The sequence below is a fragment of the Crocodylus porosus genome, unplaced genomic scaffold, assembly GCF_001723895.1.
Source record: "Crocodylus porosus isolate Cpor-Errol unplaced genomic scaffold, CroPor_comp1, whole genome shotgun sequence".
NCBI classification, from domain to species: domain Eukaryota; kingdom Metazoa; phylum Chordata; order Crocodylia; family Crocodylidae; genus Crocodylus; species Crocodylus porosus.
In genome coordinates this window covers 123,817,147-123,832,304 of record NW_017728886.1, presented here as the reverse complement: position 1 = coordinate 123,832,304, position 15,158 = coordinate 123,817,147, and the positions used below count along the sequence as shown (strand labels likewise).

The 15,158-nt window shown below is 42.5% G+C and overlaps 1 protein-coding gene across 2 annotated transcripts; it reads right to left on the bottom strand.

Annotated features, from left to right (window-relative positions):
• Positions 1 to 1,559: 1,559 nt before the first annotated feature.
• ROPN1L (rhophilin associated tail protein 1 like) lies at positions 1,560 to 13,986 on the bottom strand. 2 transcript variants are annotated; one of them, XM_019541542.1, is made up of 6 exons: positions 13,870 to 13,986; positions 11,712 to 11,870; positions 10,717 to 10,840; positions 10,414 to 10,575; positions 7,938 to 8,113; positions 1,560 to 1,737 (listed from the first exon to the last, which is right to left on the bottom strand). In XM_019541542.1, the coding sequence occupies exons 2-6, from the start codon at positions 11,840 to 11,842 to the stop codon at positions 1,677 to 1,679; spliced, it is 654 nt and encodes a 217-aa protein (XP_019397087.1). In that variant the 5' UTR covers positions 11,843 to 11,870; positions 13,870 to 13,986; the 3' UTR covers positions 1,560 to 1,676. The 2 variants fall into 2 exon arrangements, with proteins under 2 accessions (XP_019397087.1, XP_019397080.1); XM_019541535.1 differs by having other exon boundaries at positions 11,712 to 11,879; positions 13,870 to 13,985.
• Positions 13,987 to 15,158: the final 1,172 nt, after the last annotated feature.

Below are 15,158 nucleotides of genomic sequence, written 5' to 3'. Positions count from 1 at the left end.
ATGGACCCACAGCAACTGCTTGCCCACCCCCAACCTTGTACTCAATTCCAAGATGATGGGGGTTGTCTCCACATATTAAATGAGGGGAGCCTCATTTTGGTATCAAGTAAATATGGTAAGTAATATTTTCATATCCAGAACTACAATCACCTTGCTGTAGCAGCTGCACTCTTGCACCTCTCTGTTGCCTTTGCTTCCTAACCCTATGGAACCATTCAGTAAATTGGCAGATTTAGAAAAAGCAATATTTCAGATAAAAAACTTGCCTCACTTTGGCTATCACACCAAATAGTTTGTTTGTTCCAAACAGTACAGACTTGAAGTGCAGAGTAAAATGAAATGACATTCTTGCTGTCATTCTAGTACATGCTTTTAAAAGAGTTTCCTATCTTTGCTTTTTTTCACTAGAAATGTTGAGCTTTGTTAGTGAAAGGGATCCCTTCCAAGTCATCATCCCTTCTTCTTCTGTCTATTTTCTTCCTTTATCTCTTTCCTATTTCTAACTTCCATGTGAGGAAACTAGCACAAGAGAAAAATGGGGGGAAAAAATCTGCAGCAGGTACAAATAGCTGCTTTATTGACCACTGTGCCCTCCTCCTTACTGTTGGAAACAGGCCTCTGACACTTCATGAGCCCTTCCCAGCCAGATTATGATTATGGGGATGTGGGACAGCAGGACCTCCATGCACAGAGATTCCAGCAGTGGTCTGCTACAAGGAGAGCAGAAGCTAGACACTTGCTTTCAGCCAACAGTTGATGGAGCTGGGATGTGGGGGGTCCTCCAAGTGTCTTGAGAAGGGCACTACCCTAACATCACCATTTCTGCAGACAGAGAAAATTCTTCCCCACTTTGGAAACCTTTGTGTAGATACCTAGAAGCATTCTCTTCTTCTCTTCCTGTGGACACAGACAGGTGTCTATCAGTAGCATAATGATAGCTGGGTGAATAGAATATGAGCCCCAGGCACTGCCTAATGGTCGGGGAGGCACTGGAATAGAGCTTGGGGAGCACCTCCCCCCCGACCCCCAGCATCCTACATATTCCCTGCAGCAGCTTTAACCCCAGCAGCAAGGAGGGCAGCAATGTGATGGCAGCGCATGGTGCAGGAGCAGCTAAAGGTTCACTGTTGCTAAAAACCAGAATTTTCTGGCCACAAGACATGTGTTGGTAGCAAAAGAAAAAGAGGTGACACCTCCCCAGCAGCAGTGAACCCTCATCTGCTCTGCACTACTACCACTGTTCTGCCCTTCTCACCATTGGAGCCACCCCACCACTTTTGCTACACAAAAAGAATTGATGCTCCCTCAAGGGGTGGGAGAAAACCTAGAGGTTCTTTAAATATAGATTTTTTGAATAATGATTCTTTATCAATTATTACCACCATGTCTGTGTGAGAAACAAATCTATTTGAAAAAATTGTAATCATAAATTCCTATCGTCTTTTAGAAGTTTCTTTTTAAAGAAATCTGTCAAAGCTAAGATTAAAGGTCAGTAACTCCCAAATCATATTTTTTAGTGCATTTTCAACAACAACAAAAAAATCACACTAAACATAATATACTTGTAAGGCAAAGTTTATATTTTCAGGTATGCGCTAATATAACATATCACTTTAATATAGCTCTTCTCTGTATTGGTGCTATTTCCTCTCTGGTAAATTCTTGTAATCTTTTGCTTATAACTTCTTTGTTGGAGTGAAGAAATCTGCCAGTCCAACCAGACCTTCTTTATGCACCCTAAATTACAAGAAAACAAATATCCTTTCATTATAATGTTTTTAATTGCACATGTAGGTGGTCTTTTTTTAAGGTACATTTAGCCGCTTATCCTGCCCTAACATAAATTTGCTTCTGAAGATTTTTTCCTTGAACATTTTTACCTTTATAGCACAATTCAATTTTCCTTCACAGGCAATACAGCTGGACCTTGTTGCACATCACATTTTAAAAGCAATTTTCTGGTGTCAATTTCTTTCACCAACCAAGTTTTAGATGATCAAAAATATAAAATTTAAGACTTGTAACCAAATAAGTTGTCGTATCTCTTGGATAGGAGTGGCAAATGTACGCCAGGCCCTGGGCCTGATACAGACCGTGGGGGCTCCTCCCAGGCCATATCTGTGATGCTGGCAGTAGCTGTAGTGGGTCTGAGTCTGCAGTCAGTGGCATCACCTTAAGGAATCAGAACCTAATTCACTTAGGGTTTTTAAAGCAGGAAAAATAAAACCACACAATATAGAACCTTCTAAAAAAAGGGTAAAGGCAGCATTACATTTCGGAAGTGAAACCAGCTTCAGAAAGCCACAGTGGCCTAACACTTTATATCTGTTATAGAGTAGGTGATATCCAGTATTCACTGGAGTATGACTGGCATCCCCAGTGAAGGAGACTCCACAATCATCATTTTTCAGGGATAAAATTAGAAAGGCCAAGGCACAATTAGTGGTGCAGTAGGCAAGGGACATAAAAACAGTAAAAATGGTTTCTGCAAATATATCGAAAGAGCAAGACCAGAGAAACCATAGGTCCCATACTGAATGTGGAAAGCAATCTAATTACAGATGATGCAGAGAACTCTGAAGCAATCTTTTTTTTCACTTCAGTCATCACAAACATGGGCAGCTACTAGCTAACAAGTGCAGCTGGCAGCAAACATAAGGAAGGAGACAAAACAGCTGCCTACCGTAATGACAGGAAAAGGTTAGGGTTTACTTAGAGAAGCTAAATGCTTTCAAGTTGGCAGGTATGGCTGGGATGCACCCTAGGATGCTAAAGGAATTGGCTGAAATAATTTCAAGTCACTGGCTATCCTCTTTGAGAACTTGTGGAGGCTAGGGTGAGGTCCCAGATTACTAGGAAAGGACAAATATAGTGCCTATTGTTAAGAAAAGGAAGGAGGAGGGTCTGGGGAAATATAGACTGGTCAGCCTGGCTTCGATAACTGGAAAGATCATGGAGCAGGTTCTCAAGAATTCCCTCATGAAGCACCCAGAGAAGAACAAAGGGATCAGGAACATCCACCAAGAGAAAGTCATGCCTGACCAATCTGATTTCCTTCTATGATAAAGTCACAGGCTCTGTGAATAGGGGGAGAGCAGTGGATGTGATATACCTTGACAAAGGCCTTTGACATTGTTTTTCAAAACATTCTCATTAATAAGCTAAGGAAAAACAGACTAAAGTACTGTAAGGTGGATAAAAAATCGGTAGGATCATACTGCTTTATACTCAACGAGTAATCCTCAATGGGTCAATGTCTAGTTGGAAGGAGGTATCAAGTGGGGCTCCCTAGGGGTCTGTTCTGGGTCCAGTATTAATATCTTCATTAATGATTTGGTGAATGGAATCAATTTTCAGACAACACCAAGTTGGGGGGAATTGCAGATACTCCAGAGAGTAGGGCTAGGATCCAGAATGACTTGAATAGACTGGAGAAATGGTTAGCAATCAATCAATCAATGAGATTCAACAAGGTCAAGTGCAAAGTCCTGCACTTGGGATTGAGTAACTGCATCCACAAATACAGATTGGGAAATGACTAACTAAGCTGCAGTACTTCATATAAGGATCTGGGGGTGACAATAGACCATGAGCTGAATATGAGCCAACAGTTGCAGTCATGTTGCAAAAAGAAGCCAACAACATACTGGATTGTATTAACAGAATTGTCACTTGAAAAATCAGAGGTGATTTTTCCACTCTATTCAGCACTGGGTGAGGCCTTACCTGGAGCAGTGGGTGGAGTTTTCAGCCGCACACTTCAAAAAGGATGTCTTGGAAAGAGTCCAGCATAGAGCAACAAAAATGATTAGGGGCCTGGGAGGCAAGACTTATGAGGATAAGTTGAAAGAACTAGGGTTATTTAGTCTGGAGAAGAGAAGACTGAAGGGAGATTTGACAACAGTTTTCAAATACTGAATGGCAATTACAAAGAGGATGGAGATGGGTTTTTCTTGTGGCTGTAGGGAATAGGACTAAGAGTAACGGCTGCAAGCTGCAGCTTGGAAAATTTAGGGCGGTGGTTAGGAGAAACTTTCTGACTAGTATTGGAATAGACTACCTTGAAAAACTGTGGAATATCCATCCTTGAAGTTTTCAAGAGCAGGTTAGACAGACTCTTTGCTGGAATGGTTTAGTCAGAGATGATCCTATCTTGAGCAGAAGGCTAGTCTAGATGACCTTGTGAAGTCCCTTCCAGCCCCTACTTTCCTATAATCAAAGGCCTTTAATACTAAAACTTAAGATAATCTCCCAAAAGGCTACTATCTTATTTTTTGATAAACATAACTCGGGAGGGTAAATAAAGTTCAAGATTTTAAACAAATTATGCCAGATAGGCCCTTTCAGGGCTCAGAGCTATACCAGTAGCATATAAGGAAAAATATTGTAAGAATTGATGATCTGGCATTTTAAAGGAATAAAAAAACAAGGAAAGTATAAAGTAATTATTTCCATACACTCCCCAGTCCTGGTCCTGATGGGGATGAGACCGTTCAAGATAAGAAGATCCAGTCTCAGGACGAACACTGTAACAGGGGGCCTTCCTGGGACCAGTTCGATGTTGGTCTGCCCACCTGTTCTTGGGCTAACCGCTTGCCTTTCTCAACTGCCATGCCTTGATGATAACCGATTACAATGTTACCCAGCTGGGAGGCTGCCCATTTTGAACCTTGATGTTATGGGAAATAGCCGCAGCTCTGTCTGCCACACTGCAGCCCAAGCCTCCCAGATGGCATCCCAGGCAGCTGGACTCAACTCTGCCCTTCACCCCTCCTTAGCTGTGGTCCCTTCTCTGTATTCTTGAACTCGGACCTAGAAAAATCTCCCAAACGCATTACTGACAGAAGCAGGAGAAACACCAGCCTACCAACTGCCAGTGCCAACCTAGTAAACAGACACTTGGGAGGGTCTGGATGTGTTTAAATCAATGGGACCAGATAAGCCCCATCCAAGGGTACTGAAAGAATTAGCCAGTGTCACAGCAGAGCCACTGGCCTGACTGTTTGAGCACTCATGGTGCTCAGGTAAGGTCCCTGTGGACTGGAAAAGGACCAATGTAGTTTCTATTTTCAAGAAGGGGAAGATCCAAGTAACCATAGACTGGTTAGCCTCACCTCTATGCTTGGGAAAACCCTTGGAAAAATTATCAAGGATCACATTTGTAGGAGTCCAGCAAGTAATATAATGCTGAAGGACAACCAACATGGGTTCATAGCAGGTAGATCCTGCCTGAATAACCTTGCTTCTTTCTATGACCAGGTCACTAACAGCTTAGATGCAGATGTCAAGGTAGATGTCATCTACTTGGACTTTAAGAAGGCCTTTGACACAGTATCTCATCCTATTCTTATAAACAAAATGAAGAGCTGTGCCATAGATGATTACACAATCGTGTGGGTAGCAAATTGGCTTAAGGGTCACACCCAGAGAGTGGTGGTGGATGGGTCAGTATTGACCTCAAAACACGTGGGCAGTGGGGTCCTCCAAGGCTCGGTCCTTGGGCTGGTGCTGTTCAATATCTTCATCAGTGACCTGGATGAGGGCGTGGAAAGCACTCCGTTCAAATTCACAGATGACACCACACTATAGGGTGAAGCAAACAAACTGATGGGAAGAAACCAAATCCAGGCAGACCTGAACAGGTTAGAGAAGCAGGCAGAGAACAACAGGATGCAGTTCAACAAGGACAAGTGCAAAGTGCTGCAGCTAGGTAGAGGGAATCACCAGCACACCTATAGGCTGGGGGATGACCTTCTTAGCAGCACACCGGAAGGAGATCTCAGAGTCATTGTCAACTCCAAGATAAATATGAGTTGTCAGTGTGACGAAGCAATTAACAGAGCTAACTGCACTTTGTCATGGCTTAGTAGGTGCATCACAAACAGGTCCAGGGAGACGATGCTCGCCCTCTATGTGGCACTGGTCAGGCCACAGCTAGAGTACTGTGTCCAATTCTAGGTGCCACAATTCTGAAAGGATGTGGCCAACCTGGAGAGGGTCCAAAGGAGAGCCCCACTCATATGGTTAGACGCCTGCAGGGAAGGCCTTATGAGGAAAGGCTGTGGGGCCTGGACCTTTTTAGCCTTCTCAAGAGAAGGCGGGGGTGGGTGGGAGGGGGATCTTGGGGCAGTATATACATTCAGCAGGGGGGAGGGCAGCAGGGAATAGGAGATGCTGTTTATCAGAGCACCCCTTGGAATAACCAGAAACAACGGCCACAAGCTGATGGAAAGTAGGTTTTGGTTGAACATCAGGAAGAACTGCTTCATGGTTAGGGTTGCCAGAATCTGGAACGGGCTTCCAAGGGACGTGGTGCTCTCCCCTACCTTGGGGGTCTTCAAGAGGAGACTGGACAAGCACCTGGCTGGGGTCACATGACCCCAGCACTTTTTCCTGCCACTGGCAGGGGGTCAGACTTGACGATCCTTTAAAGTTGCTTCAGAACCTAGCATCTGTGAATCTATGAACTCAAGCAGAGATGTGCTCTAAATATAAAGATTAATTAATTAAAATACACCCAGATGACATACGTGTCCCTTAAACAATATTAGTGAGACCATTCCAGCAGAGTACAGCACAGCCAAATGTTCTCCAGGCTTCTTCTCAGTGAAGAACTTAAACTTAACACTGGAAGCATAAGTTTTGTCTTCAGAAACTTCTAAATGCTTATGATGGGCAGTTCTAACCAGTAGCTCAAAATCTATCACTCATTAAAGAACTTACCACATTCTCTCAGACACTGTCCAATCCTATTAACACGGCCTCTCAGAACACAATGCAGCAACATGATCAATGTACTACAGGACTAATCAGACATTTAATGTAATTACCTACTCCAGCAGCAACACAACAGACTCATAACTTCTGTACCAACCCCAGAGTTATGCAGTATTTCCCATGGCCAGCTCTATCGGAAGCTAAGACACAAAAATTGCATTGCATGAAATACAGGGCGTTCACAGGAAAAAAACCTCAGCCAACATTAGAAAGAATTAGAGAGATTGATAAATGCTTTTTTAGAGCAGCAGAAACAGCAACATAACAGACTAAAACATGCTTACTCCTATACCAGTCTGATTTTGGACAAATAATGTTGGGAGATGATGCTGCCATTCTTGACTTTTACATCTAGTGAAGGCAAACAAACACTGACATCACTCCTGAGAAAAGACACTTTTTGCCTGTGGCTCTGAATCATGACTGCTGCCAAAAGAAACGGAAGGATTAAAGGATCCAACAATATCACTACTTTTGGCCTGAACTCAAATGCTGGATATGCAAAAACAACCCACCTTCAGAACAATCTAACTTCTGCCAAAATTATGGATACCAGATGCAAGCTAGCTTTGGCAAAAATAATGCATTGGTCACACTAACAGATAATCTCTGATAAAACTTGCTAAATTCAGCACAGCTGGTCACAAGTATGCTCCACTTCTGTAATCTTGTAAGGAATAACTGATTGTTTTCAGTCAGGTTTTCTCATAACAAGTGTCAAAGAGGACATGATGGACAGCAGCTACTCAGAGCCAGGCCTTACATGGGGATGTCCTGTAGAACATGATGCCTTCCCAACTCAAGTTCAACCTCTGTTAAATCACACAAGCAAGTGTAAAATATCAGTGATGTGCTGATGCTTCAAAGCTGTATACACCATTCCTATCTGGAACACACATCATCATCCACCTAACCCTGAATTCTCAAATAAACAAACACGTTAGTCAATAAAAGTTGACTAAACTTTTGACACTGAAACTAATAGAAAAGAGTTTTACACACTTTTTTAAATCTTGGCATCAGATGTTATTATTCTCACTGATAACAAGTACTATGTAAAAGTGAATGGAAGAAAGAGATTAGTAAATTAAGTTTGTAAAGCCATTATGTACCCACATATTGTCCATACCATGTGGACCAATAACCTAATTCATACTTACACATTTTCTTTAATGGAGCTGAGGAAAGCTTCAACTTCGTAGTCTGGTATCTCTCCATCTATACTAGCCAGGTATGTGTAAAGAAATGAGAATGTATCAAATGGAATGCGAGCAGGTCCACCTTCGGGATCAGTTGTTAGAATTTCACAGGCATGCTTCAGAGAACTCAGCAAGGACTAGCAGGATTCCAACCAAGAAGGAAAGAGAGAAACAACACCAGGAATTATGAGAATCCTTTGTTCACTATGCTGTAATACAGCATAACCAGTTGTTGGTTCCTGAAATATAGCAGAATTTCTTGGGTCTCCTACACTATTTTTAAATCTGCAGAGCCTTTTGGTTCTAATAACAGCTTTCATACTCTTAGCCACAGCTTTCTTTGTCTCTTGTAGTCAGTTCAAATGCATCAGGTATTTGCATATCCAAATTATAAAAATGACTGAAGACATAAAATTCCTGCCCAATGAATCATTAACTCTAGGGTTGGCAAGCCAGTCATTTAACTGGTTCAACAATGCCAATCAAATGGTTAAATGACATCTATTATTTGACTTCAGTAAAAAAATTGTCAAGTATTCCATGAAGCCAAAAATGCTCTTCTGTAGGTGATGGGCTATCTTTTTTATTGTGTCGTGTAACCTGTTAGCATAGGCAGAAGTGAGGGCTCCTTGACCCTCAGTCCTGCAGGAGTCTGGATATACGCACATGCTCCATTTATGAGCAGGCACCTCTTGCCTTGCTCACTTGTCCTGAGATCTTCTAATCTCCTTTCCATTCTCCCCATTATGCTATGTGGGGCTGCAGAAGCTACTCTGTGCAGAGGGAAGAACCCAAACCAGCAGCGTGGAGAAAAAAAGTGCTTCCCCTCCTGCCCCCTCCTATGACTGCAGGTATCTCCAAATACAAACACCAAGAAGTGGTTGTCTGCTACCCATATCTAACTGCACTTAAAAAAATGACTTCATCTTTTCAAGCAGCTTTGTGTATTTTATTCCTGCTTTTTTATGGTAACTGTTCAAGCTGACCTGGGTGTTTGGGGATAAAGCCAAGGAAAATAACTATTCTATCCTGAATATCTTTCACATTTACACTTAACTAACATTGATAGTTACACAAAGTCATTAGAATTGTTTAGAATTTAAATGCCATTGTTTCCTAATAACAGTTAACAAACTTTCTGTAATTAGCATAAGCATCCAACCTACTGGTAAGTTAAAGTGTTATGTCTTACGTTGTGTCAGGATTGACTATGTAGTTTCACAGAGAGGTTGGATTATGGATTTTAATAGGATGGTTTGGATAGGCAGAGGGTTAGACTAGATGACCTGTGGAGGTTACAAATGCCTGGACACTTATGGTTTTCTACCACAAAAGCTGCAATTCTCCCAGCAGGAACATAACACCTGCATGTAGCCTAAGTGAAAGGTGCACTAAGTATGTAATAAAAAACACTGAAGGCAAGTTTTGCAAGCTAGATAACTGTAACCCCATATATCAGTTCATCATTATCTATGACTACAATTTACTCTGCAATGACTATAAGTAATTAATATGCCAGCTATTTTATTATGCTGTCAGGTGTAAGGGAAAACTAAGATTCTTAGTTTGAGTTGCCAGAATGAAATCAGCCACTCAATACCTTAAAGAATAGGTGGAGTAGAACAGGTTGTTTAGCTCAGAAAACCCTGTAATGCTTTTCTTCTTTTAAACCATAAAGGGAGAAGATCAGATACAAGATGTCAACATTCTTTTCTAGTAATACAGAAGTGGTCAGTTAAGCACTGATTGCTTAGGGAGAGAAGCGGATTTCTCTCAGGTAGGCCAGGTATCACACCTATGGTTTTACTGATTTAAAAACCCCCCCAGCTATATTTTCTTGTTAGCAATGATGTTATTACTGATTTTATATTAAAAAAATCTCACATGACCTTTATTTAATTATAGAAGTAATTTAATAGCTGTAGTATATATGTGAGATTATAAAGTACTTGGAAGATGCCAAATTATTGATGACATTAAAATATTACAGAATTAGAACAAGTCAATGTCATTTTATTTAAAAAATTAAAAGTCAAATAGAATAATAACACATAGTTGAACTACCATAACAGTAAGTAGTTAATCTGAAACCAGGTAAACCCCTTGCTTGATACTAGTGCTCTAACCTCTGAGTTATGAAGGCAGGACCTCTGAGTTATGAGTGGCACCTTAGAGACTAACAAGACGTAACAGCATCCACTTCCCTCTCCTGCTGCCTGGCTGTACTCCTCAGAGTCCAGGCCAACTTGGAGCAATCAAAGCAGCACATATATGCGGCATCACTCTTCCAGCCCAAAAACAGTTTTTAGAGCAGCACAGTAATATCGACCTCTACATTCTGTTTGCTACAATTATTCCATGGCCTTTGAGCATTTAATTATGCCAGGGCCCACAAGCATTTGATTTTATATGGAAGATTTCAACATGCTTAACATACCCCACCAAGCGCACTGCACCCAAGTGCTAGAATTTTCATCCATTCCACCTCTTCACTAAAGCTGTCCAGTTGCAGAAGAGCTCTAAGCTGCTCCACTGGCAAGCAGAGATGTTTCCATTTTTTTTGTAGTTCTTCCATGCTCACGTGGCCCTTTGGAGAAAGCTTTAAAAAAACAAAGCACAACATCACCATTGAAACTCTGGACAAACAACATGGAAGCATAATTATAACACCCCACATCTATGGAAAATACTAATGGCATCCCTCAACAATACAGTTCATTTGAAAAGGGTTCATTTATACCTGCTTGTGCAAAACTTTAAGGAGCCCTGGTGTCAGTCCAGTGTCAGTTTTCTGAGTTGCTACTGGCATTTCAACCCTGTCCTTAACAGGAAGGGGGTCTCCTTTCGACAGAGCTGAGAAATACCTAGATTAACAGGAATATCAAAGTATCTGAATGGTTATAAACAATTAAAATGACATAAAAAAGCTTTTTAAAATATATTAATGACTAGCTTCTTGCAAAAGTGAGAAACTGGCTTCAGGTAGGTCCTGGTCAGGTTTTAGAGTGCATTTATGATACTACCGTAAATTATTAGAATACATTAATTGTACATGCATTGTTCTGTGTCACTTGGAGGGGCTGGAGAATGATCTTTGAATATTATTTGTGTGTGCTGGCAACACAACGTGTAAGCTTTCCTCATGCCTCTCTGACAATATGACTTAAGCTTGATTCACATAATCATCTACAAGCCAGTTGACTTAAGAGTTTACCCTGCTGGGGACTTTAAATCTCTGATTTCCCATGCTCAGCAGCCCAGCAAGAACCACCAGGAATGGGGTTTAAAGACCTCAGTGAGGGAAGCCATTCAAGCTCTCCCTATTTCTCCTCCAGGCAGGGCCAGTGCCAGGGCCAATAATTAATTGATTGTCAGCACTGGGGCTATATCAGACCCTGGTACAGTCTAGGCCCCAGGACCAACAGTCAGCTAATTGTCAGACCTGGCCATTACTTAAATTTATGGTACCATAAAAACAAGCCAAAAAATGTTCTGTTATATATGGAACATTTTTATGGCTCTTCTCTATTTTCTGGGGCCTTCTGGGTGCACATTAATTATAACATAAATGTAATGTATAAAAGGAGGCCTAATGGAGCACATCACAATATACAGGCTTATATGCCACAAAGTAATTAGCAGGCAGTCAATTTATTTAGGACAATACATGATGCAGCAATGCTTTTGTGCACCTATTCATATAGTACTACGTGAATATAATAGTTTTATACTTACCCAGCTGACCACTGCAGAACATCACATGGTTGTGTCCTTATAGCAGCTTTGGTAAACTGTTTCAAAATATCTGGGAGCTCAGGTGGGATTTTAATCTGCTGGGCACAAAACATGGTCTCTGGCAGAGGCATGATTCTTGTCAGGTCTAGTAACAAGACCCTGAAAAAACTGAAAATGTGATAATTTCTGGATAGATGGTTCTATACTGTAGAACTTCTAGATTTTAAATGTTTTCGCTTATCTCAATTGTACTTCTAAAAAAAATCCGTTCTTTTAACTGTGAGGCCCTGTTGCAGGACAGAAAGTAAGTGTTAATAAATCTTAACAATTTTGCTTTACTGCTGGTGGGAATGGAGAGAGGGGGAGAAGTGAAAGATGCAGAAAACAAGATTTTTGGGCCAGCACCAGTTTGGTCAGAATAAAACCAGATAAAGGTGAATCTAGAATCGCTGGCAGCTCCTGTTATCAGGAACAGCCTCTCTGTCTTCCTAATTCCCAGCTGTAAATATCCTTCTGACCCCACTGTCTAGGCTGTAGGAATTTCTTTTTTAAACTTTTCTTTATTACAGAACATAATAATAGTTACAAATCTGGAAAACTTTTAGAATATGAGTTTTGTGTAAGTTAACAATGAAATCAACTACTAAATTCAATAACAGGCAATCTTGAACTGCAAAGCTACATGAATCATGATGAAAACAGATGGACCACGTGACAAAGTTTTGCTTTATTTCTTATTAGAAAACAGAGTGAAGTCTTTCTAGACTCACACCACAGTTCAGAAATGAGAAGTGCATGTCAGATAGCAGCAGCACTCAGTATTTCCCTGTTTATACATCCAAGAATATTAATTCCCCTGTTAGCCACAAAGGGCCATCTAACACTGTAAGTATGTATTTGCAGATATCTGTCTAGTTGATGCATGCAACAACCTATAGAAGCTGAGATGTCACTCAATCAATGCAAGGATGCTGAGGCTTTTAAGTTAAAAATATCTTCATTTTGTAAGCGGGGAATTATATTAAATAAATATAAGCTAATTACCACAAATCTCTACCTACACAATCATCAATCAACCCTGTGTTGGAGATTATCCCCAACCCCCCTGTAACACAAGAGTCAAACTGGTTGGAGCCCAGCAGATGACTAATCTCATCTGGAAGAGCTGGATCTCCTCTTGCAATGCCTTGATCCAGAAGTTGGCAGGAAACTCGTGAAGTGCAGACTGTTTACCAACCCTAGTCCTTGCACTGCACAGACACACTGTGCAACAGTCTGAGTCAGTAGCTGACTTACACATCTTGACTTTGAGCTGAACGCTGTTGCTCAGATCACTCGAAGCAGCCTTAGCCCCATGTTAACATGCAACCAATTCACCAAACCCTAGGACTAGGGGGCCCCTGCTGAAATCAGTAGGTGGCAGGTTTAACACTAACCAGAGAAAGAACATTTTGATGCAACACACAGTTAACTTGTGGAATTTGTTGCCACTGGAGGTGGAGGAGGCAGAGAGCACAGTCAGGTTAAAAAAGGGACTGGAGAAATTCAGGGATGACATTATTGGGAAGTGGCAATGGAACAGAATGGTTGGAGACGCCTCTGCTACCATCTCTAAACCGACAGTGAAGGTTTGGTACCGGGACAGGTCACTCTGGAGTCTTATACAGCAGAATTTCTCAACCCAGGACTCAGACCCAAAGGTGGGTTGCAAAAACGCATTAAAGGGTGAGGAACAGACTAAAAATGGATTCTTGTTTGAAGGAGAAAAACGTGGGAAACCGCGGCTCTCCCCAGAGACTGGGAGAGCTCCTGCCCGCCAGGGGCTGCTTGGGGCGCCTATGCTAGGCACACCGCGGGTCGGGAGTGAGGGGCTCAGGACGGGCCACCCGTGTTTCCAAACCGGTCCTGGCACAGACAAGGGTCAGGAACACCGCGCCAGCGACCCGCACGAGGTCCTAGGGGGCAGATCCTCAACCTTTCTTGTCCCAGGACCCAACCGCAGGCACCCAGCGCCCCTCGCTCCCACCCCGCCCTCTTACATCACAGGCCACGTGGCGGCAAGGCGCGGCCTTCGCTTCTCGCTTCCATAAGGCGCCGCGGCCCCCCGAAGGCGCCGCCCGCAGGGAGGGAAGGGGAAGGGGTGGGTTGGGGCTCTCACCTTCGCGCGCTACGCTCGAGGCCGGCTGATGAGAGGCAGCGCGCCGCGCCACTCTCCGCCCCGCCGGTTACCGCGGCAACGCGTTCCGCCGTCTCCAAGCAACTCCCCCCCGCGGGCCTGTCGCATGCGCAGTAGTAAGAGGCAGGAGAATCAGCTGCGCCTGGACCACCGCCGCCTCCCAGCTGCGCTTGCGCAGTGCCTGCGGGGGCCCAGGAAGATGCAGGTGGGGTAGAGAACTACTGAAACTGATTTCACGAAATCTGACATTCTATTAAAGGCACAATGCCTCCCGGGCAGTAGGTGTGATCATATCCAAATTGCACCCTATTGCTGGGATCCCCCTGCATCAGCAAGGAGGAGGTGGGGTGCCGCCAGCCCTGCAGGCTCCAGAAAATACATGCAAGTCTCCAGGAGACTGCTGAGAAACAAATGATAGGGCACTTATTAAACTAAACATTAAGTGTTGAATCCAGTTTATACAGTGGTCTAGCGAGGTTTTAAAATGTAAGCGTGATGCACATTTGCCTTCCTGCGGTGAAGCCCACGTGCCATAACCTATAACAGGTCACGCGGGTGCAGTGCAGCAGGGGCACGCCGGCGATCCAGAACCCTAGACTCGATGAAGAGTTGGCAACCCTAGTCAGGAACCCTGCTGCTTGCTTATACCATGCAACCCAATTATTCACTAGCTCCTTTTAGGTCCCAAATAGATGCAAGAAAATACAGTATGTTAAAGACTAAATTTACTTCATTTTACTAAGTATAAAACTACGAACAAACGGATGCAGTTGGCCAACATATCATGTTGGTGGGGGCCAACGCTCACCCGCACAGGCCCTCTGGATACAAATGCCAAGGAGAACCACCTGGAAAGACCAACTAGCAGCCCCTATGCTGCAGTCAGAGGCAAAGAGCCAGGCTGCTTCAATTCAGTTTAGTTAGTCAAGGTTAAGAGATTAGCTGAGAACTGAAAAAGCAAGGTTGTTTTTTTCCCCCCCTTCTGATCTATAAACAACCCAGTTTGAGGATGTACTTAGTACTGAAGGACATAGTGAACTGAACTGTTTCAGGTTCTAACTACAGTTATACTTCCTTAAATACATCAGTCAGTTTTTGATTTTTTTAAATGTATGTTTTATTATATCTAGACTAATGTCATTTAAGCAGTAATTTAAAAGTGTGTATTTGATTAAATTCCAATTTGCATCTATATACAGCAAGAAAAATAAATAGTATAAAGATGTTTGAATTTTCATTTGATTATAAAAGCATGAATAAAATGTATTTTT